Source organism: Nomascus leucogenys, chromosome 3 (genome assembly GCF_006542625.1).
Source record: "Nomascus leucogenys isolate Asia chromosome 3, Asia_NLE_v1, whole genome shotgun sequence".
Taxonomy (NCBI): Eukaryota; Metazoa; Chordata; class Mammalia; order Primates; family Hylobatidae; genus Nomascus; species Nomascus leucogenys.
Window position 1 is genome coordinate 108,956,528 of NC_044383.1, and position 25,463 is coordinate 108,981,990.

Sequence of the window (25,463 nt, forward strand, 5' to 3'; positions counted from 1 at the left end):
ACATTTATGGAGAACGTGAGATATTTTGATACAGGCATACATCAGGGTAAATGGGGCATCCATCACCTCAAACATTTATCCTTTGTGTTAAAAACAATCTGATTACACTCTTTTAGTGTAAAATATAAAATTAAATTATTATTGACTATAGTCATCCTGTTGTGCTATCAAATACTAGGTCTTATTCTTTCTATATTTTTTTGTACCCATTAACCATCCTTTACTACCATCCCATCACTACCCCATGATCCCCTTCCCAGCCTCTGGTAACCATCCATCTGCTCTCTGTCTCCGTGAATTCAATTGTTTTAATTTTAGCTCCCACAAATAACTGAGAACATGCAAAGTTTGTCTTTCTGTGCCTGGCTTATTTCAATTAACATAATGTCTTCCAGTTCCATCCATGTTGTTGCAAACGACGGTATCTCCTTCTTTTTATGGCTGAATAGTACTCCATTGTGTATATGTATCACATTTTCTTTATCCATTCATCTGCTGATGAACACTTAGGTTGTTCTAAATCCTAGCTATTGTGAATAATGCTGCAGTCAACATGGAAGTGCAGACCTCTTTGATATACTGATTTCCTTTCTTTGAAGTGTGTACATTGCAGTGGGATTGCTAGATCATATGGTAGCTCTGTTTTTAATTTTTTGAGGAAACTTCAAAGTGTTCTCCACAGTGGTTGTACAAATTTACATTCCCACCAACAGTATATGAGGGTTTCCTTTTCTCCTCATCCTCACCAGCATTTGTTATTGCCTCTCTTTTTAATAATAGCTATTTTAACTGGAGTGAGATGGTATCTCATTGGTTTCTATTTGCATTTCTCTGATGATGAATGATACAGAGCACTATTTCTTATACCTGTTGGCCATTTGTATGTCTTCTTTTAAGAAATATTTTTTTCAAATCTTTTGCCCATTTTTAATTTTTTTTTTTTTTTTTTTTGAGAAAGGATCTCACTCTTTCATCCAGGCCTGAGTGCAGTGGCATGATCATGGCTCACTGCAGCCTTAACTTCCTAGGCTTAAGCAATCCCTCCACCACACCTCCCAAAGAGCTGGGGCAACAGGCAGGTGTCACTATGTCCAGATAACTTTTTTAATTTCTGTAAAGATGGAGTCCCAGTAGATTGTCTTTTGAACTCCTGTGCTGAAGTGATTCTCCTGCCTCAGCCTCCCAAAGTGCTGGGATTACAGGTGTGAGCCACCACATCCAGCCTTTTTTGCCCATTTTTAATCCAATTATTAATTTTTTCCTATAAAGTTGTTTGAGATCCTTATATATTTTAATTATTAATCTCTTGTCGCATTGGTACTTTGCAAATATTTTATCCCTTTCCATGAATTATCTCTTCACCTTGTTGATTGTTTCCTTTCCTGTGAAGAAGCTTTTTAACCTGATGTGATCCCATCTGTCCATTTTTGCTTTGGGTGCCTGTGCTTGTGAGTTATTACTCAAGAAATCTTTGCCCATTTCAGTATCCTGGAGAGTTTTCTCAATGTTTTCCTTTAGTAGTTTCATAGTTTGAGGTCTTAGATTTAAGTCTTTAATTCATTTTGGTTTGATTTTTGTGTATGGCAAGAGACAGGGGTCTAGTTTCACTCTTCTGCATATGGATATCCAGTTTTCCTGGTACCATTTATTGAAGAGACTATCTTTTCCTTAGTATATGTTCTTGGCACCTTTGTTGAAAATGAGTTTACTGTAGATGTATAGATTTGTTTCTGGGTACTTTATTCTGTTCCATTGGTCTATATGTCTGTTTTTATGCTAGTAGCCTGCTGTTTTGCTTACTATAGCTCTGTAGTATAATTCGAAGTCAGGTCATGTGATTCCTCTTGTTTTGTTATTTTTGCTCAGGATAGCTTTGGCTATTATTCCGGTCTTTTGTGATTCCATATACATTTTAGGATAGTTTTTTCTATTTCTGTTAAGAATGTCATTGATATTTTCATAGGGACTGTATTTAATCTGTAGATTGCTTTGGGTAATATGGACATTTTAACATTATTGATTCTTCCAATCCATGAACGTGGAATATCTTTTCATTTTTTGTGTCCTCTTTAATTTCTTGTGTCAGTGTTTTAGTTTTCATTGTAGAGATATTTCACTCCTTTAGTCAAGTTAATTCCTAGATATTTTAATTTTAGCTATTGTAAATGAAATTACTTTTTTGATTTCTTTTTCGGATTATTAAATCTTGGCATAAAGAAATGCTACCGATTTTTGAATGTTGATTTTGTATCCTGATATTCTACTGAGTTTATCAGTTCTAATAGTTTTTGGTGGAGTCTTTAGATTTTTCTAAATGTGAGATCATATCATCTGCAAACAAGAATAATTTGACTTCTTTCTTTCCAATTTGGTTGTCCTTTTTTTTTTTATTTTATTTAATGGCTCTAGCTAGGACTTCCAGTACTATGTTGAATAACAGTAGTGAAAGTTGATATCCTTATTATATTCCAGATCTTAGAGGAAAGGCTTTCAGTTTTTCCCCTTTCAGTGTAATACTAGCTGTGGGTGTGTTACATATGGCTTTTCTTATGTTGAAGTATGTTTCTTTTGTATCTGTTTTTCGAGGGTTTTTGTCATGAAAAGATGTTGAATTTTATCAAATGCTTTTTCATCAATTGAAATGATCATATATGTTTTGTCCTTCATTCTGTTAATATAATGTATCACACTGATTGATTCGTGTATGTTGAACCATACTCGCATCCCAGGGATAAATCCCAGTTGGTCATGATGAATGAAACTTTTAGTGAATAGTTGAACTGGTTTGCTAGTGTTTTGTTGAAGATTTTTGGATTGATATTCCTCAGGGATATTGGTGTGTATTTTTCTCTTTCAGGTGTGTCTTTGTCTGGTTTTGGAATCAGGGTAATATTGGCATTATGGGATGAATTTGACAGTATTCTTTTCTTCTGTTTTTTTGGAATACTTTGAGTAGGATTGGTATTAGTTCTTCTTTAAATGTTTGGTAGAATTTAGCAGTGAAGCCATTGGGTCTCAGGCTTTACTTTACTGGGAGACTTTTTATTATGGCTTCAGTCTTGTTACTTGTTATTGGTCTGTTCAGGTTTTGTATTTCTTCATGGTTCAATCTCGATAGATTGTATGATAGATTGCATATCTAGAAATTTATCCATCTCTCCCAGATTTTCCAATTTATTCCATATAGTTACTTATAGTAGCCACTAATGAGCCTTTCTTTTTTTTTTTTTTTTTGAGATGGAGTCTTGCTCTGTTGCCCAGGCTGGAGTGCAGTGGCGCAATCTCGGCTCACTGCAAGCTCTGCCTCCCGGGTTCACGCCATTCTCCTGCCTCAGCCTCCCGAGTGGCTGGGACTACCGGCGCCCGCCACCACGCTCAGCTAATTTTTTTTTATTTTTAGTAGAGACGGGGCTTCGCTGTGTTAGCCGGGATGGTCTCGATCTCCTGACCTCGTGACCCGCCCACCTCAGCCTCCCAAAGTGCTGGGATTACAGGCGTGAGCCACCACGCCCAGCCAATCCTTTCAATTTCTGTGGTATTGGTTGTAACATCTCCTTTTTCATCTCTAATTCTATTTATTTGGGTCTTCTCTCTTTTTTTCTTAGTCTGGCTAAAGGTTTGTCAATTTTGGTTATTTTTCTAAAAACCACATTTTCATTTTATTGATCCTTTGTGTTATTTCTTCGTTTCAATTCCATTTACTTCTGCTCTGATGTTTATTTCTCTTCTTCTACTAATTTTGGGTTCAGTTTTTTCTTGCTTTTCTCGTTCTTTAATATGCATCATTGAGTTGATTACTTGAAATTTTATTCTTTTTTGATGTAGGTGCTTATTGCTATTAACTTCCCTCTTAGTACTGTTTTCATGAATTCCATAGGTTTTGGTATGTTGTGTTTCCATTATCGTTTGTTTCAGGAAGTTTTTCAATTTCCTTCTTAATTTCTCCATTGATCTACTGATCATTTAGGAGCATATTGTTTAATTTCCATGTGTTTGTATAGGTTCCAAAATTCCTCCTGATTTCTAGTTTTATTCCATGGTAGTCAGAGAAGATGCTTGTATTATTTCAATTTTTAAAATGTTTTAAGACTTGTTCTGTGGCCTAACGTATGGTCTATTCTTGAGAATGTGCAGTATGTTGAGGAGAAGAATGTGTATTCTGCAGCTGTTGGATAAAATGTTCTGTAAATATTTATCAGGTTCACTTGGTCTATAATGCAGATTAAGTCCAATGTTTCTTTGTTGATTTTCTGTCTAGCAGATCTGTCCAATGCTGCAAGTGGGATGTTGAAGTCTCCAGCTATTATTATGTTGGGAGTCTATCTCTCTCTCTAGCTCTAATAATATTTGCTTTATATATCTAGATGCTCTAGTGTTGGATGCATATATATTTAAAATTGTTATATCCTCTTGCTTAATAGACCCCTTTATCATTATATGACCTTTGTTTCTTCCTACAGTTTTTGTCTTGAAGTACATTTTGTTTGATATAAGTATAGTTACTCCTGCTCTTTTTTGGCTTCCATTAGCATGGAATGTCTTTCTCCATCCTTTATTTCCTGTCTATGTGTGTCTTTATAGGTGAAGTGTGTTTCTTATAGGCAACAGATCATTGGGTCTTTCTTTTCTTTTTTGTTTTTTAATCCATTCAACCACTCTGTGTCCTTTTATTGGAGAATTTAGTCCATTTACATTCAATGTTACTATTGATAAGTAAGGACTACTCTTGCCATTTAGTTGTTTTCTAGTTGTTTTGTGGTCTTTTCTTCTTTGCTGTGTTCCTTTTAGTGAAGATGATTTTCTCTGGTGGCATAGTTTAATTTCTTACTTTTTATTTTTTTGTGTATTTGTTGTATGTTTTTTGATTTCAGGTTACCATGAGGATTACAAATACTATCTCATAACCCATTATGTTAAACTGATGATAGCCTAACACTAATTGCATAAACAAACAAACAAGCAAAAAGAAAATGAATAAAAACTCTATACTTTAACTTCCTCTCCCTGCTTTTTAAGTTTTTGATGTTTCTATTTATATCTTACTATACTGTCTATGTCTTGAAAGGTTGTCTCAGTTATTATTTTTGATTGGTTCACCTTTTAGTCTTTCTACTTAATATAACAGTAATTTACACACCACAATTTCAGTGTTATAATATGCTATATTTTTCTGTGTGCTTATTAGTACCAGTGAGTTTTGTACCTTCAGGTGATTTCTTCTTGCTCATTATCATTTTTCTTTCTGATTGAAGAACTCCTTTTAGTATTTCTTTTAAGACAGGTCTGGTGTTGACGAAATCCTTCAGCTTTTGTTTGTCTGGGAATGTCCTTATTTCTCCTTCATGCTTGAAGGACTTTTTTTTTTTTTTTTTTTTTTTTTTGCCAAATACACTATTCTGGGGTAAAAGGTTTTTTTCCTTTAGCACTTTAAGTATGGCATGCCACTCTCTCCCGGCCCTAAATTTTCCACTGAAAACCCTGCTGCCAGACATATTGGCGCTCCATTATATGTTATTTGTTTCTTTTCTCTTGCTGCTTTTAGGGTTCTTTCTTTATCCTTGACCTTTGGGAGTTTGATTATTGAATGCCTTGAGGTAGTCTTTCAGTTAAATATTCTTGGTATTCTATAACCTTCCTATATTTAGATATTGATATTATTGTCTAGGTTTGAGAAATTTTCTGTTATTATCTTTTTGAATAAACTTTCTACCCCTGTATCTTTCTCTACCTACTCTTTAAGGCCAATAACTCTTAGATTTGCCTTTTTGAGGGTATTTTCTAGATCTCGTATGAGTGCTTTATTCCTTTTTATTCTTTTTTCTTTTGTCTGCTCTGACTGTATTTTCAGATAACCTGTCTTCAAGGTCACTAATTCTTTCTCTGTTTTATCAGTTCTGCTATTAAGAGACTCTGATGCATTCTTCAATATGTCAATTTTATTTTTCGCCTCCAGAATTTCTGCTTGATTCTTCTTAATTATTTCAATCTCTTTGTTACATTTAACTGATAGAATTCTGAATTGGTTCCCTGTGTTATCTTGATTTTTTTTAACTTTCCTCAAAACAGCTATTTTAAATTCTCTGTCTGAAAGGTCACATATCTCTTTTTCCCCAGGATTGGTCCCTGGTGCCTTATTTAGTTCATTTGGTGAGACCATGTTTTCCTGAATGTTTTTGATGCTTTTGGATGTTCATTGGTGTTTGGGCCTTGAAGAGTTAGGTATTTACTGTAGTCTTCCCAGTCTGGGCTTGTTTTTACTCATCTTTCTTGGGAAGCCTTTTCAGGTATTTGAAAGGATTTGGGTATTGTGATCTAAGGTATATCTGCATTACAGGGTACCCCAAGCCCAGTAACACTGTGGTTCTTGTAGGCTTGTAGAGGTACCACCTTAGTGGTGTTCAATGAGATCCAGAAGAATACTCTGGATTACCAGGCAGAGACTCTTGCTCTATTGCTTTACTTTCTCCCAAACAAACAGAGTCTCCCTGTCTGTGCTGAGCTGCCTGGAGCTGGAAAGAGGGTGACACAAGCACCCCTGTGACCACCAGTGCTGGGACTGCTCTGGGTCAGATCTGAAGCCATTGTTGCATTGGGTCTTGCCCAAGGCCCGTTGTAACCACCCCCTGTCTATAGCCTATGTTTGCTCAAGGCCTAGGGCTCTACGGTCAGCGAATAGCAAAGCCAGTCAGACCTGTGTCCTCCCTTCAGGGCAGTGAATTCCCTGGCACATTGAGTGAATTCAGAGATGTCAAACGGGAGCCAGGGACTGGAGTCAAAATCTCAGGAATCTATCTGTTGCTCTATTCTACTGCAGCTAAGCTGGCACTCAAACCATGAGACAAAGTCCTTCCCACCTTCCCCTCCTTTCCATAGCCAGAGGAATCTCTCACTGTGGCCACCACCACCACAGCCCCATGGGGAGTACTTCCAGGCCATTGCTTATTTTCACTACTTGCCTAAGAGCTCTTCAGTCAGCTTGTGGTGAATGCTTCCAGGCTTGGGACTCACCCTTCAGGGCAGTGGGCTCCCATCTGGCCCATGGCAGGTCCAGAAATGCCATCCAAGGCCAAAGCCTAGAATTGGGGACCTCACAAGGCTGCTTGGTGCTCTACCCCACTGTGATTGAGCTAGTACCTGATTTTTAGTTCTTATAAAGGTGTAGATAGTTGTTAAATTAAATTGTTGTTTCTGTCAAGGGGACAATAGGTAGAGGTTTCTATTCAGCCATCAAGATCTATCCCTCATCTGGGCTACCTTCTTTTAGATTAAAAATACATCAAAGAAACATCATGTTTCAGACTACATAAAGCCTTCTGATTTATAAGTTACTAGGAAACAAGTTTTGAATTTTAATCTTGGCAATTAACAATACTTTAAATTATAAAGACTATTCAAGTTAAGAGAAGGTAGGCACCTCTGCTTTCTCTCCATGTTCCATAGAGGATTTGCTGAGGATAAAGGACTTGCATTTACATGCAAGTACATAAAAACAAGACAGGAACCAATGCATATCTGCATTGTTTTTTAAGATTTCCACAGCTGTAATTGGGGCTTTTGAAAATGTCAGAACATTCTGTCCTCTGTACCCTGTGGTATATAATTAATTTCAGGGTCCAGCAGATCCCAGAACACAAGGCTTCAAGGTTTTCTGAAACTTCAGTACTCTAGGGTGGAGTACGTAGCTTGGAAGTTAGAGTCAACTAACTGTTGACTTTCAATGTTTCCATACTTCCTTTACTCCCCACCGCCCCCTGCTAGTGAGGATATTTAAAATTATCTTTAATTATACTAATTTTCAAATTATGACAAGCTGAGTCAGCTTTTTAGTATTTTCTTCAGCTGTTTGAATTATGATAGATTTATGGGAATTTTCTCATACTAAATTTCTTCAGCATCCTTAATCAAATGTCAAAGGATAATATTTGAAAGATCTGATGTGGAATGAACAAACTGGCAGGATAACTTGAAAGGTTTTTCTTGGTTCAGACATGCTGCCTAAGATATAAATGTGACAATACTTAAAATGCCAACAGAACACTTTTATGAAGTTTGATAACATACACCTTCTCTCCCCATAGACAGGATCTGCAAATGATGGGGACTACACAGTGTCAGATCAATGTTAAGTTCACTTGGAAAGCATCAGTGAATATTTTCTATCTACTTTCCACCCTTAGAATCTGTTCTTGCCTCTCGGGAGATTTTAGTCTTCTGGGGAAAAACCATTACCCACAGAGAATGTTTAATGAACATCATATTAAACTGATTTAGTGGTGAACTTCAGGGTTGATTATCAGAGTGAAAAGTAAAAATCTCTAGGAGATGACTGATCTAGACAAGGCCATCAGCATATATCCTGACAGGACAGGTATTGAGAAAGTTAATTTTGAGATTTAAATTTTTAATTTACTACAAGGCAATTTTAAATAAGGTCTGAAATTGGATGAGTAGGCTTCCAAGGTCATGTGTATGCATTTCTATACTTTGTTAAAACCACAGTAAATAGTCCATTCATTTGGGTATATATGCTGTTAGATCCTGAAGTTACTTAATCAATGGATTTATGTGGCTTACCCCCAGGCCCAAGAGTATTATTGGAGAAAGATGGAGGAGAATGTTGCCTAACCTTTACTCCAATTCATTATTCTCAAACTGTATGACCGCAGTTACCTAGGGTGCTTGTAATGCACATGATGTCGGACATACTGAATCAAAAATTCTAGGGAGGATACCTGGAATCTGTATTGCTAACGGACTTCCCAGCTGAGTCTCATGAACAGAAGTTGGGGAAACACTGTCCTGGTTTAAATGGCGTAAGATTAATTTTCAGTAAATAGGTGTTTTATTCAAACTTGCTTTATCTCTCCTGTATTTCTCCCCATCTCCCATGTTAAGATTTGTAAAAAAATCTTAGGAAGAGCTAATTTAAATTCACTTTTTCAGTCTCCAAGCTGGCACAAGTGAGATAAAGTTTTCTCAATTTTTTTTTCTTCTCCTTTCCACAATTTAATCAAGTGTTAAAGTGAAAAATCTGGTTCTTTGTGGAGTGGTGCATAAGAAAAAAGGGGAACTAATTTACACTGCCTGGTGTCAGGATGTAATATGACTCTGTTGGCAAAGCTATAAAAAGAAAATATCCAAAGCTCATAAAAAAATTCGAAGGAGGTCGCTGTTAGAGCAGATGGATGGAGCAGAGTGCCTGATCATTGAACAGCTACTGAGCTAAAAGGATATTGAGGTCGAGGTGTACATAGCTGGGAGGTCACAAATCTTAATTAAAGCTTTCAAGGGGAACGTCCTGGATTTGACAGTAGACGCATATTGATTTGCCTTACTGTATAGAAATGACTAAAAGGACTGGTAAATAGAGTACAGTCAGCTGTCAATTTCAATTACCCTGAGGGAATCTAATACAGTAGAGGGTTCCTATGCTGCATTCTTTGGGGCCTTCTCTCCTTTGTAACCAGAAAATACCCTTTCATGAAATGCAAACTTATTTTCATATTTTAACAAAAAAGCTACAAAGATTAAGAGCATTAAAAAATCTAAAATGAAACCAAAAAACATAGGATTATTAAACAAAAATTTATATTGACCTCAATATTTTTAATGAATTCTGCCAATTGTTGTGACATGAAAGATAAGCTAGGAGGCAAAACTAACACACCTTAAAAACAACAAAATATTTAAATTATATTAGATAGGATTATACCACCAATGAGAGAAGTATTTGTTTCTATTTTATTCTGTGAAAGAATTTTATGACATCTAAATGTGTGTGTGTTCATGGATTACACATATTATATACATTATTATACTGTATATATATTACATAATAATAGGTATAGAGAACAAAAAATAAATTTTTTTCAAAATTATGCACATTATTCAATTGTATGATCTTTTTTAAGATTCAAAAATGAATTAAAGTTTTCATATCAGATGAATTACTGAAACAATATTTTGGGTTTGCTGAAACACTATGGTGAACATGTGGTTCAAAGAAGAAAAATATTCTTGTGGAAACGATTCAGGCATTTTGTAGATGGCTGTACTAGGTGACTTTTAGGTGACTTCTTTATAACTTTATAAAGTTATTTTAGTCTAATCTCTTCTAAATTTATAAGGGCCTATGACTCTAGCAAAAGGCAATATAATGAAATTTTTAAAAATCCATGTTTTGGAATCCTATGTGACAGGGCTTAAATCCTATCTTAGGGCAAGTTTCTTAATATCTAAAAGACTCTATTTCAGTTGTTTCTTTTGAACTGTAGGGAATCTCTCCTCTCTCTTCTCTCCCTCCCTCTCTGACATCTGTGGTAAAGATTAAATAAAATATTGCATATAAAGCCATGTACAATATATATTAATGAAAAGCCACTGCCTAGCTAAGGGCCCAATTAAGAGCAGCTGTTCTACCTGTGTGTGGCTGATAACATTTTTAATTATCAACTGAGATTTCTTTACTCCTTTATACTTGCTTTAATACTCTATAAAGGCTGTTCACTGAGGGATGATGCACTTAATCTAGAACAAATGATCACTTAAGTTTCTGTTTTTTTAAATCTAAACAAACAGCCATAGTCTTGAAAGTCAGCATTATTTATGACAATAGCCTGACTTTTTGAAAGAAAAGATCTCTTGAGCTATCTGAAACTGAAGAACTGAGAACAAACCGTAGAGTGGGAATTACTATATGATGATGTAAAAGTTTTGATGTTTCTGGGAAGGGAAATGAGTCATTGACTAGCTAGTGGGAGAAGAATTCAGGATGTAATGAGACCCTAGTCATTATTCAAGTCTCTGTGAAGGTGGCCAGGACTCCAGCTCACTGGGTTGAACAGAAGGGAGATTGAACAATAAAAATTCTAATGAAAATCCAAGTGTAGAGAGAACTATCCCTCACTTCCCAGAGAAACTTTGGGTATCATAAAGAAGCTTTCTCTATATGTTTTCCGACCCTAGAAAGGTAGACAAGCAATGGTCAAGAGAAGTGCCCAGGCAGATGGGCCTGATTGCTACCTCACAGAGTTCCCAGGCCCTCAGAGGAGTGAACCTCTGAAGTGATTTCATGGACGTTATGGAGGGCATAGAATGGTTTAAACAGACCATCAACCTTAAAGTTCAGAGATGGAACAAAGAGGATGCAGGTGCACATATCTCTACCTGAGGTAATAGTTATACCTGAGACAATAGCAGTGGATCCCTGTGCACACTGATGTAACTGGACATATTGCAGCTCAGTGAGGGTCAGTGTGAACACAGGATATGTGTGAACCTGATGCTTTTCTCTATACTTTAGGCTCCCTTTCATGAGAGAAAGTGACATGCTATTAGTGGTAGGGTGTCTTGGTCACCTCCTATTTACCATGTTGGTGAGGGAGAGCTAAACACCACCTGACCCTGAAGAAATGAGATCAACAGCAGGTTATTAGTCACGTCCACTGATGGCCTGAGGGAGGAGGACCCGGCACACCTTGCAGGGCCACACAGGAGTTGCACTCAAGAGCAGAGTGAACAACCAGAGCTGTAGGAGGTAGGCTTTGGAGAATTAAGAGGGTAGGGTGCTCCCAGTTCTTGTGGAATGATGCGATTCACTTGTTTGATTTGGCAGGCAAACAGGAAACAAAACCTGCTACCCAAGGATAAACAGAAACTGTGCCTGGTCCCATTGGTAAGGATGGTGGTTTGGCTAGGGTACCTGATCTATGGGAGCAGAGTGGGGAGGAGAACTTGTAGTTAGGCCATTAGAGACCTATTTCATCAGATATCAAGCCTTAATTTTTGGCTTTATGCTACAATTTATCACTTGATGCTTTGACATCAATTTAAATCTTGATGATAACTGAGACTTTAGGGATTAGAAGTGCCTTCCTAGGAAGCAAAGTGGGCACCTGACCAAGCGGAGAGGGCCACATTTTGAGGTGGTTGCCAAAAACATGAACTTCAGGTATGTCTCCATATATAACCAGTAAAGGCAATTGAGAGACCTGTGTGACACTGATGTAGAGAGTGGGTGTTCCCAGGGGGGTGTGAATTGAGACTAATCAATGCTTGTGACAGTGGTGACATCAAGGGGGTAGAGGGACATTTGTCTGCTTGTGACTTAAATAGTTCTTTGAAAACCCATTAAGCTTATCAATTAAAGTAGCTGCCTGGAGCTGACTACCTGAGGCTTATGCGGAGGCTGCATTTCAATGGAAAGCTTTCTTCAAGATTCCATTGTGTATTCTGAGACATAAAATGAGTGTCTTGGTAACAATCTAGTGTCTAAAACTCCAAATGAGATAAGGAATATCCTGTTGAGGCCTTGTATTTTGGCCTTAGGATATGTAGAGAAACCTGTTAATTTGGTTTATATATTTATATTTGGGTATCTGTGAAACAAGAGATTCACAGAGTTCTTTAAAGTGCAACTCTTAGGCAATGGGCTAAGAGTTGTAAAAATATACATATGAGGCCAAATGGCCAGGGCATCCATTGCCAAGATGAATGCCTAGAGTGTGCCAATTGTGCTGATCCTTGGGTTCTGTTCTTTATTGGAGACATCTTGGTTAAGGAATTAAGAGCAACAACTCTCCACTGAGCTCTATCATGTATAATTGTGGCAACATCATTGGTAAAGTGTATGGCCTTCTATTGCTGTTCATTCAGTTGATTCCAGGGGGCTCTCCAGGTAGCCGAGGACTCTAGGAGAGGGATGACTTCCCCTAGCACCATGGTTTTGGCAAAGGACTGATGGTAGAGGAGGCCACCACCTTCTACAGATGGAATATGCCAGAAGTCCCAAGCTTGACTCCATCCTGTTGCAAAGAGGTCTCATAGCCATGCCAAATTCATGGGGATGCTGCTCCAATGCATTACAAGGCATTACAGTAGCTGGGTACAGAGGGTCACAGGCTCAAAGTCTATGAGACCCTCTATTTCCAGAAAAGCCCAGTGTGTGGCCAGTAATTGCCACTGTAATGGTGTATAGTACAAGGCCAGGAAAGGCAGTTTCTTGCATCAGAAGCCCATGAGCAACTTATGACCATCACAGGTGGCCTAGAGACTCCAGAAGGCATGAGATGAGGTTGCTGAAGCCTCTGAAGGCACTAACTGGAGTGCATGTTGATTTCATTTTGGACAGCTTCTACAGCCTTTTGTTGAGGAGGTTCCCCTTTAAGATGGGCAATCTGTAAGTAACAGCATTAATGAGATTAAAGAAAATTTGCAAAATAATATGTTGTCTCCAGAACCCAAAAAAGACTAAAAGATGTTGGACTTGTATTAACCTTGTGGGTACTGAGAGGGTTAATACCTGTTTTTTAATGGTATCAGGGATGGAGCAGCTTTTGGTTTACCAAATAACTTTCAGGAATTTGTTCAGGAATTTAACAGAAGTCACAGGACTTTGTACTATGTTAAGATAATGATCCACCCTTTTTGTGTGAGTTCCTTTGTGAGTATTTGTATGTTCTTAATGAACACGTCAAACAAATCTTCCTGCAGAAGGATGTCATCAATGTAATATTCCTGTGCTCCTGGAGAAAGGTGGATGTCATTAAGATCCTGCCTACAAAGACTGTGTGCAGTGGCAAGGCTGCTGAGGTAGCCCTTGAGTAGCCTGGTAAAAATATATTGTGTCTCGTGGGAGGTAAAAGCAAACTGTGACTGCTAAGCGGCTGACATTGGCACCAAATGGATCATATTAGCCTAATTTGTAGTAGCAAAATATTTATCAGTTGCTGATTGGATGGAGTCAGAAGTTTCAATACTCAGTTTTTTGGAAATAGGGGCCTGAACTGTATGGGACCATGGCATTAAGGTTGCAGCAGTCTACTGTGCCGCACCATTTATTTGTTCCAGGTTTAAGAACAGGCCAAATAGGCCAGATTGGGTTGTTAAATAGAGAAGCAGTGGGGATAATCACCCCTGCACTCTATAGCTGTCATATAACAAATTTTAATCTTCAAAAGCCCTGTTTTAAATTACTTTGAGCCATGTTAATAATTATTTTAATTTGGGATGGAGGCAGAAGAGTCATGAGTTTCCATTTTGTCAAGCCAATTTATAAGTGTCAAGATTTAATCTAATTTCCATTTATTTTTCATTGGGTCAGAGCATCCACGTCCATTATGGGATATTTTAGGGCAATGATTGCTATGACCATGATGGGAAATTTAGGCAAGACAGTAGTTATGATGGTTAAGATGAGGCATATCTCTTTGTCCTCTATTTTATATTCCGGAACTCCCCTAATGTTATGGGGGACACCATGTTTAAATTTAGTAAGATCCTAGTCATAACTGTAATCTGAGCCCTAGTGCCAGTTAAAACCATGAAGGTTTGCCAATTGGTGCATTTCAGCAGGTATTAAAGTTAATTAAGAACCTATACTGTAGAGGCACAAAAGCCAATCAGTGCCCCTTTATCATGGCTATATAAATGCTTTTAATATATTTTGAATTTCCAATTGGGTCAAATTGTAGATCTTTGTTTTAGGGTTCTTTTGTTGTTGTTGTCGTTGGTTCCTCCCCGTATCCAGGATTTTTTTTCTTTGCTTTTTTACATTTCTTTTCTTTTTTTCTTTTTCTTTTTTTTTTTTTAGTGGTGGTCACTGGACATATTTGGTGGTGGTGGGGTGGTGGTGAGGGATCCTCTTTACCCTGATGATATTTATAAGTCTTTTCTCTCAGAGAGCTTCAAATTAGTATCATCAAAGTTAGGGGTTTCCCCCACAGCAATGGTTGATTGATATGGTTTAAAGACCCTGGGCTTAAGTTGAGTTTGAATTAATGGTGCCATGGGGTACCACAGTGCCACAAAGGTAACATAGGCATTTCTCTATAACCTCAAGGATTAGGATCTTTATTGCAACAGAGACATAGTAAGCAGAGTGGTACAGGGAAAGAAAGCTAGGTTTATAACCCAGACTCAATAGACCAAAATTATCTCCTGCTGCCACTGCCCTACCTTTTCTGTCTTGTGGACTTTTTCCCTTTTTCTTTGTTTCTTTCTCTCCACAAATTCCCTGAGAATATTTTGAGTTTGTAGCTAGGTGAAATTGGAGCTTTCTGTACAATCGCCTGTGGTGCAGACTTTCTGGGTACTTATGGGAAAACATTAGGGAGCTTAGTGGCCTTTCTCAGAAGTGGCTGCCTCTTCCTCTAGGGAGTGCGAGTCCATCTCGCTAGAGTTGAGGTCCATATCCAGTAAAATCATTAGTCTATGGCTTGGATAGGACCAGTAAGCCCATGACTGCAAGATTGGCCATTTGGTGTGCTGGTAGGCAGCAGTGCTGAGCCCAGGCATACTGGCTATGGGTTTTGCATTGGGAGATCATTTGAGTACCAAATGCTCCTTCCTCTCCCCACCCTTTTCTTTTTTCATTAGCACCTGTGCCACAGGCCACCATGGATCTGCACCTCGATGCCCTTCGGAGTCATGACAGCGCAAGCAATAACAGCTCAGGAAGCAGCAGCAGAGGAGACCAGAAAGGTCACTACCTTTGCATGAACAACAATGGCAACCAGGATACCATGCTTGGTTCTCCATGGGGTGGTCACCTTCCTTCCCACAAACCTCACACGGGGCTGCGTCTGTGCCTGTTCCATAGGTGTACCATTACAAGCAATGTCTGTGTTGCTGCTCCAAGCAGCCAGTGACAGTCACCAGGCTAGACACGGTGATCAGAGAGCTCTAGCCTGAGCTCTGGTAAGCAGGACTGAAGTACTGACTGGTTAAGGCACTGTTTTCTCATTGCATTTACAGGCTGAAGCTTCAGAGATCACCTGCCAAACACAGGCTGAACCTGACAGCATGTCACACCAGGGTATAGTTAACAACCATTTTCTTCTTGGGGACAAGAGCATTGCAGAGTTAAAAGAGATGGCGTAACAGTGCCACATAGGCCATAGATCAAGCCCATCAGCAGTTAGCAGTTCTGTCTCAGGTACCCTTGCCAAATAACTCAGAACCAAATAATCAAGAAACAGTTAATTTTAACTGACTAGGTGTCTTCTGAAATGGTTGGGCATGTCATATGGTTCATAACACCAGTGGATTTTATTGCTTTCTATTCACTCCATTGGTGAACGAAAGATTCCTGCCCTGGAGATTCAGAGATGCCTAGACAACAAACACCCAACACTGGACAGATGAGATCCACAGCAGTTTACTGGTCATACATACTCACCACCAAAGGAGAAGAACATTACAGGGCATGCAGGAGCATGTGGGGGTTGTAACCAGGAATAGTATGAACAACCAGGGGCTGTGGGAGTAATAGTAACAAGAGTTACTATTAGTTACATTAGGTAACCAGAATAAGGCTCGGATTTCTAAGAGTGACATGCTCAGTAAAAGGGTAATATGACAAAACCCTAACCTCCAAGGAAGACAGTCAGGAGACTTGCCAGTCTTGACTTTGCCTTGGATGGAAATGGGGAGAGGCTCTCTTAATAACTTATGAACGAAAATGAAACCTCACATTGAGTGTGCAAATTTGCAACTGTGTAGTCTATGTAATCCGAACGAAAGTCATGCTGAGAATATAAGGCTAACCAGTCTGGTATTACTCCAGACACCCAGCAGAGGCAAATGCAGAGCTAGGTAGAGGAAAACACCTTAACCCCATTTAACCTAGGTCTCAGGTAATTTTTTTTAAAAACTTTTTTTTTTTTTTTTTTGCGATGGAGTCTCACTCTGTTGCCCAGGCTGGAGTGCAGTGGCATGACCTCGGCTCACTGCAACCTCCAGCTCCTGGGTTCAAGTGATTCTCCTGCCTCATGCTCCTTAGTGTCTGGGATACAGGCACACGCCACCACACCCAGCTAATTCTTATATTTTTAGTAGAGACAAGTTTTTGCCGTGTTGGTCTCGAACTCCTGACCTAAGGTGATCTGCCCACCTCGGCCTCCCAAAGTGCTGGGATTACAGGCATGAGCCACTGCACCCGGCCTTAAGGAAAATGTTTTTAAAAATATGATCTCAGAACCCCAAATCACAAAGCGACCAAAGAAATAAGTCTCCATAAGAAAGTTTCGACAAAAACAGTAAACAATGGGATCAGAGTATAAAGAATTTAGATATTGGAATTTTTCATAGAGAATTTTTTTCACTATTTGAGAAGAATATATTTTAGTACTGTGGCATAATGTATAACTTCTTATAATAATAACTATATATGATGTAGTATGTAGTGTAGGTCTTAACTGTATCATTCATCATACAATTATATGCTAAAATACTTAATATTTATATGCCATAACATGAAGCATGATGTCGTGTACTTTCTCCTCCGTTTTTCATTTGAAATACATTCTACAATATGACCCAAAATGTAAGAACTTGTGACTTGTAACTTTTGTTTAAAGCCATGATTGTGCAATAATGTGCTACAGAAAGATTCAATTGACTTCTCTTATGAAACAAACTTCATTATATCAGCTCTACTGTTCTGTGAAATGCCCTTTAAGTAAAAGATAATATAACATTTTAATGCATTGTGTATAATGTACACATGCATATTGTCTATGTACTGAACACACATTGTATATGATATTGTTATTACTCTTTGTGAAAAATTTTTATAGCCTTACTATATTTGAAAAGAATAATTGACGGTTTTTTTATTTTTTATTTCTTTTAAACTTACAGAATTTTAATGGGAAAATGCTTATGTCATTTGTTAAGCAAACACAGCAGGAAACAGTACAGTATTTTGAAAACTATTTAAAACCCCACAGAAAAAAGACTGGAAACAAACAGCTGCTCTTGTATGATAAGACTATTGTTTTTATTTCAATTATTAAAACATTCCTTTATTATTTTTACTATGAGAAAAAATATGTAAGTATAAATGACTAAGTAATAAGATACTGTAATACAATGAACTAAATTTGAAAAAGAGCAAAGTAGATTGCCTAGAAATAAAAATATGATAATTGGAAATAAAAACAGTGTGTGGATTATGCAGCTGATTAGACACAGCTGAAGAGAGAATAGTGAACTATATACACTTATGATGCAATTCTCTGAAGAATCTAATACACTTATGATGCAGTTGCCATTCTTATGTAGAGCGTTTTTGCCGTTCTTATGTAGAGCTTTTACATATATATATATACACACACATATATATACACATATGTATATATGTATATATGTAAAAGCTATATATATACACACATATATGTATATATATGTAAAAGCTCTACGTAAGAATGGCAAAAACGCTCTCTCTATATATAAAAAACGCTATATACATATGTATATATATATATATAGAGAGAGAGAGAGAGAAATTGGTTCATGCAATTATGAAGGCTGAGAAGTCCTAAGGCTTTGGCAAGCTAGAGACTCAGGAGAGCTAATGATACGGTTCCAGTTTCTGTTCAAGTCTGATAACCGGGAGACCCACTGTTGTCAGTTCCAGTCCAAGTCTGAGTTTAAGGCAAAAGATTGAAGACTGAAGACAGCTTGAAGACAGGCAGAGAAAGAAATTCTCCTTCTCTCTATCTTTTTATTCCATTCAGGACTTCAATGCATGGGATGTGGCCCACCCATATTGAGAAGGGCAATGTGTTTTATGCAGTCCATTGATTCAGATGTTAATCTTATCTGGAAACATCCTCACAGACACACCCCAAGAAACGGTTAACCAAATATCTGAGCACTTTGTAGCCCATTCAAGTTGGCATATAAAATTAGCCATCACAATTAGCAAACTTCTTAACAGCAGAAGTAGAATAATGTGGAATAATATTGTTAGGTGCTTTCATCCTAAAATTGTGTATTTGTAAGAATGAGGATAAAAGTAGATCTTTTCAGGCATCAAAAAACCATAGTCCCCAAAAGAATTTCAAAGGCTAAACTCCAGGGGAAAAGGTGAATTACCTCAGGAATTGGAACATGAAAAAAATAACATTGTGGAAATATAATCGTATTATGGATATACACAGAAGACCAATTCTTAAATACTTAGACATGTGCTAAGGTATTTAGATATGTAGTGTCATGTTATTGGCAGCTTGCCTTCAGTTGGTGAAATAACTGTGTGTGTGTGTGTGTGTGCATGTTTATGTTTAGAGAGATTAAATATAGCAAAGTGTTGATCACTGAATCAGGTGGAGGCTCCTGCTTGAAACCCCAGTACTTTCGGAGGCCAAGGAGGGAGGATCACTTGAGGCCAGAAGTTTAAGACCATCCTTCAACTCTACAAAAAGTTTTAAAATTAGGCAAGTGTGGTGCTGCCCACCTGTAGCTCTAACTATTCAGGAGGCAGACAGGACATTGCTTTTAGCTCAGACAATTGAGGCTGCAGTGAGTTGTGGTCATGTCACTGCACTCCAGTCTGGGAAACAGAGGGAGACCCTGTCTAAAAATAAAATATACCAGAAAAACACTATAGCTGATAGCCATCTATTTAATAATCCTTAGAATTTTTGTCACAAATTATTATAAACAAGATCTGTTGTTTCCATGATCAAAAATTTCTCCACCAATATCTAACTTTGTGGTGCCTTTATGAGTCCTCCAAGATCATCATGGTTCAAAGACCACATTAATAATCAAAGCCTTTTTCAGAAATCAATGGACAATAAGTGAATTTGTCTATTTCTAGAGTGTCTATTTTATTTTTTATTCTATTTGTCTACCCTTGAGCAATACCGCACAGAATTAATAGCCATCAAGTCTGATAGTGTAAGTCCTTTACTTTTTCCTTTCTTTTTGAAATAAGAAGTTATTCTCAGTCTGTTGCATTTTCATATAAATTTTTGGAATCAGCTTATCACTCCTATTGAGGTAGATTTCATTTTAAAACTTCACCTTTTAATATGCTTTAATGGTTCTCCTTGACATCTGTCTCTATTTTCAGAAAGTGCATCTTTTTTTTTTTTTTTTGAGACGGAGTCTTTCTCTGTGGCTACACTGGAGTGCAGTGGCGCAATTTCGACTCACTGCAACCTCCAACTCCCTGGTTCAAGTGATTCTCCTGCCTCAGCCTCCCGAGTAGCTGGGATTACAGGCACATGCCACCACGCCCAGCTAATTTTTTGTATTTTTAGTAGAGATGGGGTTTCACCATGTTGGCCAGGATGGTCTCGATCTCCTGACCTCGTAATCTGCCTGCCTTGGCCTCCAAAAGTGCTGGGATTACAGGCATGAGCCACCGCACCTGGCCAGAAAATGCATCTCATACACACCTTTACTATGTGATTTAGAAGTTTTCATGATTCCCTGGTGCTTACAGGATACATTCACATATTGTTCATGGCATTCATTTTCTTTGCAACTATGTTATGACTATGCTCCAGCTCATTTTTCCAACTCCACGTGGGCATAACACTCCATGGCAGCGAAATGTTTCCTTTTCTCTTACTTAGAACTTGCTTTTTACACTCCCCTCTTTTAGCTTACAGATATTTCTCTGGCTTAGTAAGCCTTTCATTCCCTTTCTACCTGTGTGGATTCCTCCCAAATTTTAAGGCTCTGTATGTGTTCTACAGCCTTTGTGAAATATTCCTTAATCACCCCAAAATTCAATAACCATTTATCTTTTATATTTCTACAGTAGTTTTATTTATAACACTTATTTGAATATATCATATATTTACTTCTATTTTTACATTTCCTTTAATATGCACATATTCCATCTGTACAATGAGTTCACAACTCTTTCAGGGTGGGGACCATATATTAAGCATCTTCATGTGTCCCCACTGTTTCTATCACAATGCTTAGTCTTATTTGCCACTGTTTCCCCAGAGTCTTGCACTGAATGGAAGATATAGTAGATGCTTAACAATAATTGATTGAATGAGGACTGAGACTGTGCTCAATAAATGTTTGCTGAGGTGTAATTGAAGGAGGAAATAATGAGTTGTCAGATGAAATGGGTTCCAATCTTGTCTCTATTACTTGCTAGCTAGGTTTAGCCAAACCCTTTTATTTCTATGATCCTCAGTTTCCTCACTCTTAAAATGAAGATAGTAGCGACTAATCCACAGTATAGAATCACATGAACAAATTCTCGTTAAAGTGCTTTAAAACAATGCATGCTTAACACATGTGTATGCCATTTTTCATATCATAAAAATCTTCATTATAGAAAATTTGGAAAAAAGTAAAATTCAAAGAAGAAAATAGAAATCATTAATGATAACATACACAAAGGGAATAACTATTATAATTTCAGTATATTTCCCTTAAAATGTTTTTCTATGCATGTATTTTAAAACTAATATATGCATAGTGGTTTTAAAGTTTTGAAAATTTATGTTTTTAAATATTTTAGATATTTTCATGGCCTCATTTTTCTATTTAACTTATATGGTACTAAAGGACTATAGTAGCATAATTTTGTACAAAAAGTTTTTATAAAAGTTAAATGTATCAATTTAAATAATGTTACTTCTATTAACTTAATTGCAGGTTAATATGAACATGCATAATTTGATGAAAAAATATTTCGATGAGATGATTTTTCTTTCTAAAGTGGTTTGCCCTTTGGTTGGGATTTTTTTCTTCTATGACCCAGAAAAATTCTCCAAACTACTCTTAATTTTTTTTTCTCTGTTTTTACTTTTTAATGCATATTATTCCATCGTATGGATGTACCATAATTTATTTAAGTTGCTTTCTAATGGTGAACGTTGAGGTTGTTTCTAGTCTTATGCTTTTTATTTTTTATTTTATTATTATTATTATTATTATACTTTAAGTTTTAGGGTACATGTGCACAATGTGCAAGTTTGTTACATATGTATCCATGTGCCATGTTGGTGTGCTGCACCCATTAACTCATCATTTAGCATTAGCTATATCTCCTAATGCTGTCCCTCTCAGCTCCCCCTACCCCACAACTGTCCCCGGAGTGTGATGTTCTCCTTCCTGTGTCCATGTGTTCTCATTGTTCAATTCCCACCTATGAGTGAGAACATGCGGTGTTTGATTTTTTGCCCTTGCAATAGTTTACTGAGAATGATGGTTTCCAGTTTCATCCATGTCCCTACAAAGGACATGAACTCATCATTTTTTATGGCTGCATAGTATTCCATAGTGTATATGTGCCACATTTTCTTAATCCAGTCTATCGTTGTTGGACATTCGGGTTGGTTCCAAGTCTTTGCTATTGTGAATAGTGCCGCAATAAACATACGTGTGCATGTGTCTTTATAGCAGTATGATTTATAGTCCTTTGGGTATATACCCAGTAATGGGATGGCTGGGTCAAATGGTATTTCTAGTTCTAGATCCCTGAGGAATCACCACATTGACTTCCACAATGGTTGAACTAGTTTACAGTCCCACCAACAGTGTAAAAGTGTTCCTATTTCTCCATATCCTCTCCAGCACCTGTTGTTTCCTGATTTTTTAATGATGGCCATTCTAACTGGTGTGAGATGGTATCTCATTGTGGTTTTGATTTGCATTTCTCTGATGGCCAGTGATGATGAGCATTTTTTCATGTGTTTTTTGGCTGCATAAATGTCTTCTTTTGAGAAGTGTCTGTTCATGTCCTTTGCCCACTTTTTGATGGGGTTGTTTGTTTTTTTCTTGTAAATTTGTTTGAGTTCATTGTAGATTCTGGATATTAGCCCTTTGTCAGATGAGTAGGTTGTGAAAATTTTCTCCCATTTTGTAGGTTGCCTGTTCACTCTGATGGTAGTTTCTTTTGCTGTGCAGAAGCTCTTTAGTTTAATTAGATCCCATTTGTCAATTTTGGCTTTTGTTGCCATTGCTTTTGGTGTTTTGGACATGAAGTCCTTGCCCATGCCTATGTCCTGAATCGTATTGCCTAGGTTTTCTTCTAGGGTTTTTATGGTTTTAGGTCTAACATGTAAGTCTTTAATCCATCTTGAATTAATTTTTGTATAAGGTGTAAGGAAGGGATCCAGTTTCAGCTTTCTACATATGGCTAGCCAGTTTTCCCAGCACCATTTCTTAAATAGGGAATCCTTATCCCATTGCTTGTTTTTGTCAGGTTTGTCAAAGATCAGATAGTTGTAGATATGCAGCATTATTTCTGAGGTCTCTGTTCTGTTCCCTTGATCTATGTCTCTGTTTTGGTACCAGTACCATGCTGTTTTGGTTACTGTAGCCTTGTAGTATAGTTTGAAGTCAGGTAGCGTGATGCCTCCAGCTTTGTTCTTTTGGTTTAGGATTGACTTGGCGATGCGGGCTCTTTTTTGGTTCCATATGAACTTTAAAGTAGTTTTTTCCAATTCTGTGAAGAAAGTCATTGGTAGCTTGATGGGGATGGCATTGAATCTATAAATTACCTTGGGCAGTATGGCCATTTTCACGATATTGATTCTTCCAACCCATGAGCATGGAGTGTTCTTCCATTTGTTTGTACCCTCTTTGATTTCATTGAGCAGTGGTTTGTAGTTCTCCTTGAAGAGGTCCTTCACATCCCTGCTAAGTTGGATTCCTAAGTATTTTATTCTCTTTGAAGCAATTGTGAATGGGAGTTCACTCATGATTTGGCTCTCTGTTTGTCTGTTATTGGTGTATAAGAATGCTTGTGATTTTTGTACATTGATTTTGTATCCTGAGACTTTGCTGAAGTTGCTTATCAGCTTAAGGAGATTTTGGGCTGAGATGATGGGGTTTTCTAGATATACAATCATGTCATCTGCAAACAGGGACAATTTGACTTCCTCTTTTCCTAATTGAATACCCTTTATTTCCTTCTCCTCCCTGATTGCCCTGGCCAGAACTTCCAGCACTATGTTGAATAGGAGTGGTGAGAGAGGGCATCCCTGTCTTGTGCCAGTTTTCAAAGGGAATGCTTCCAGTTTTTGCCCATTCAGTATTATATTGGCTGTGGGTTTGTCATAGATAGCTCTTATGATTTTGAGATAGGTCCCATCAATACCTAATTTATTGAGAGTTTTTAGCATGAAGCGTTGTTGAATTTTATCAAAGGCCTTTTCTGCATCTATTGAGATAATCATGTGATTTTTGTCTTTGGTTCTGTTTATATACTGGATTATGTTTAAGGATTTTTCTATGTTGAACCAGCCTTGCATCCCAGAGATGAAGCCCACTTGATCATGGTGGATAAGCTTTTTGATGTGCTGCTGGATTCAGTTTGCCAGTATTTTATTGAGGATTTTTGCATCAATGTTCATCAAGGATATTGGTCTGAAATTCTCTTTTTTGGTTGTGTCTCTGCCAGGCTTTGATATCAGGATGATGCTGGCCTCATAAAATGAGTTAGGGAGGATTCCCTCTTTTTCTATTGATTGGAATAGTTTCAGAAGGAATGGTACCAGCTCCTCCTTGTACCTCTGGTAGAATTCGGCTGTGAATCCATCCAGTCCTGGACTTTTTTTGGTTGGTAAGCTATTGATTATTGCCACAATTTCAGAGCATGTTATTGGTCTATTCAGAGATTCAACTTCTTCCTGGTTTAGTCTTGGGAGGGTGTATGTGTCGAGGAATTTATCCATTTCTTCTAGATTTTCTAGTTTATTTGCATAGAGGTGTTTGTAGTATTCTCTGATGGTAGTTTGTATTTCTGTGGGATCGGTGGTGATATCCCCTTTATCATTTTTTATTGCATCTATTTGATTCTTCTCTCTTTTCTTCTTTATTAGTCTTGCTAGTGGTCTATCAATTGTGTTGATGTTTTCAAAAAACCAGCTCCTGGATACATTAATTTTTTGAAGAGTTTTTTGTGTCTCTATTTCCTTCAGTTCTGCTCTGATTTTAGTTATTTCTTGACTTTTGCTAGCTTTTGAATGTGTTTGCTCTTGCTTTTCTGGTTCTTTTAATTGTGATGTTAGGGTGTCAATTTTGGATATTTCCTACTTTCTCTTGTGGGCATTTAGTGCTATAAATTTCCCTCTACACACTGCTTTGAATGTGTCCCAGAGATTCTGGTATGTTCTGTCTTTGTTCTCGTTGGTTTCAAAGAACATCTTTATTTCTGCCTTCATTTCGTTATGTACCCAGTAGTCATTGAGGAGCAGGTTGTTCAGTTTCCATGTAGTTGAGCGGTTTTGAGCGAGTTTCTTAATCCTGAGTTCTAGTTTGATTGCACTGTGGTCTGAGAGACAGTTTGTTATAATTTCTGTTCTTTTACATTTGCTGAGGAGTGCTTTACTTCCAACTATGTGGTCAATTTTGAAATAGGTGTGGTGTGGTGCTGAAAAGAATGTATATTCTGTTGATTTGGGGTGGAGAGTTCTGTAGATGTCTATTAGGTCTGCTTGGTGCAGAGCTGAGTTCAATTCCTGGGTATCCTTGTTAACTTTCTGTCTCGTTCATCTATCTAATGTTGACAGTGGGGTGTTAAAGTCTCCCATTATTATTGTGTGGGAGTCTAAGTCTCTTTGTAGGTCCCTAAGGACTTGCTTTATGAATCTGGGTGCTCCTGTATTGGGTGCATATATATTTAGGATAGTTAGCTCTTCTTGTTGAATTGATTCCTTTACCATTATGTAATGGCCTTCTTTGTCTCTTTTGAT

At 37.5% G+C, this 25,463-nt stretch overlaps 1 protein-coding gene across 5 annotated transcripts in view; it reads left to right on the forward strand.

Moving 5' to 3' along the window:
• The window catches only part of PKIB (cAMP-dependent protein kinase inhibitor beta), a 117,605-nt gene that overhangs the window by 75,273 nt on the left and 16,869 nt on the right, over positions 1-25,463 (forward strand). Inside the window, exons 3-4 of one of the 5 annotated variants that reach the window (XM_030809628.1) lie at positions 15,376-15,480; positions 15,754-15,814. The exons of 2 other annotated variants lie outside the window; for them this stretch is intronic. In XM_030809628.1, coding sequence (XP_030665488.1) covers positions 15,376-15,480; positions 15,754-15,814 — 166 coding nt within the window. The remainder of the gene's footprint in view (positions 1-15,375; positions 15,481-15,753; positions 15,815-25,463) is intronic. 2 more of the 5 variants (XM_012505897.2, XM_030809629.1) reach the window with 2 other exon arrangements.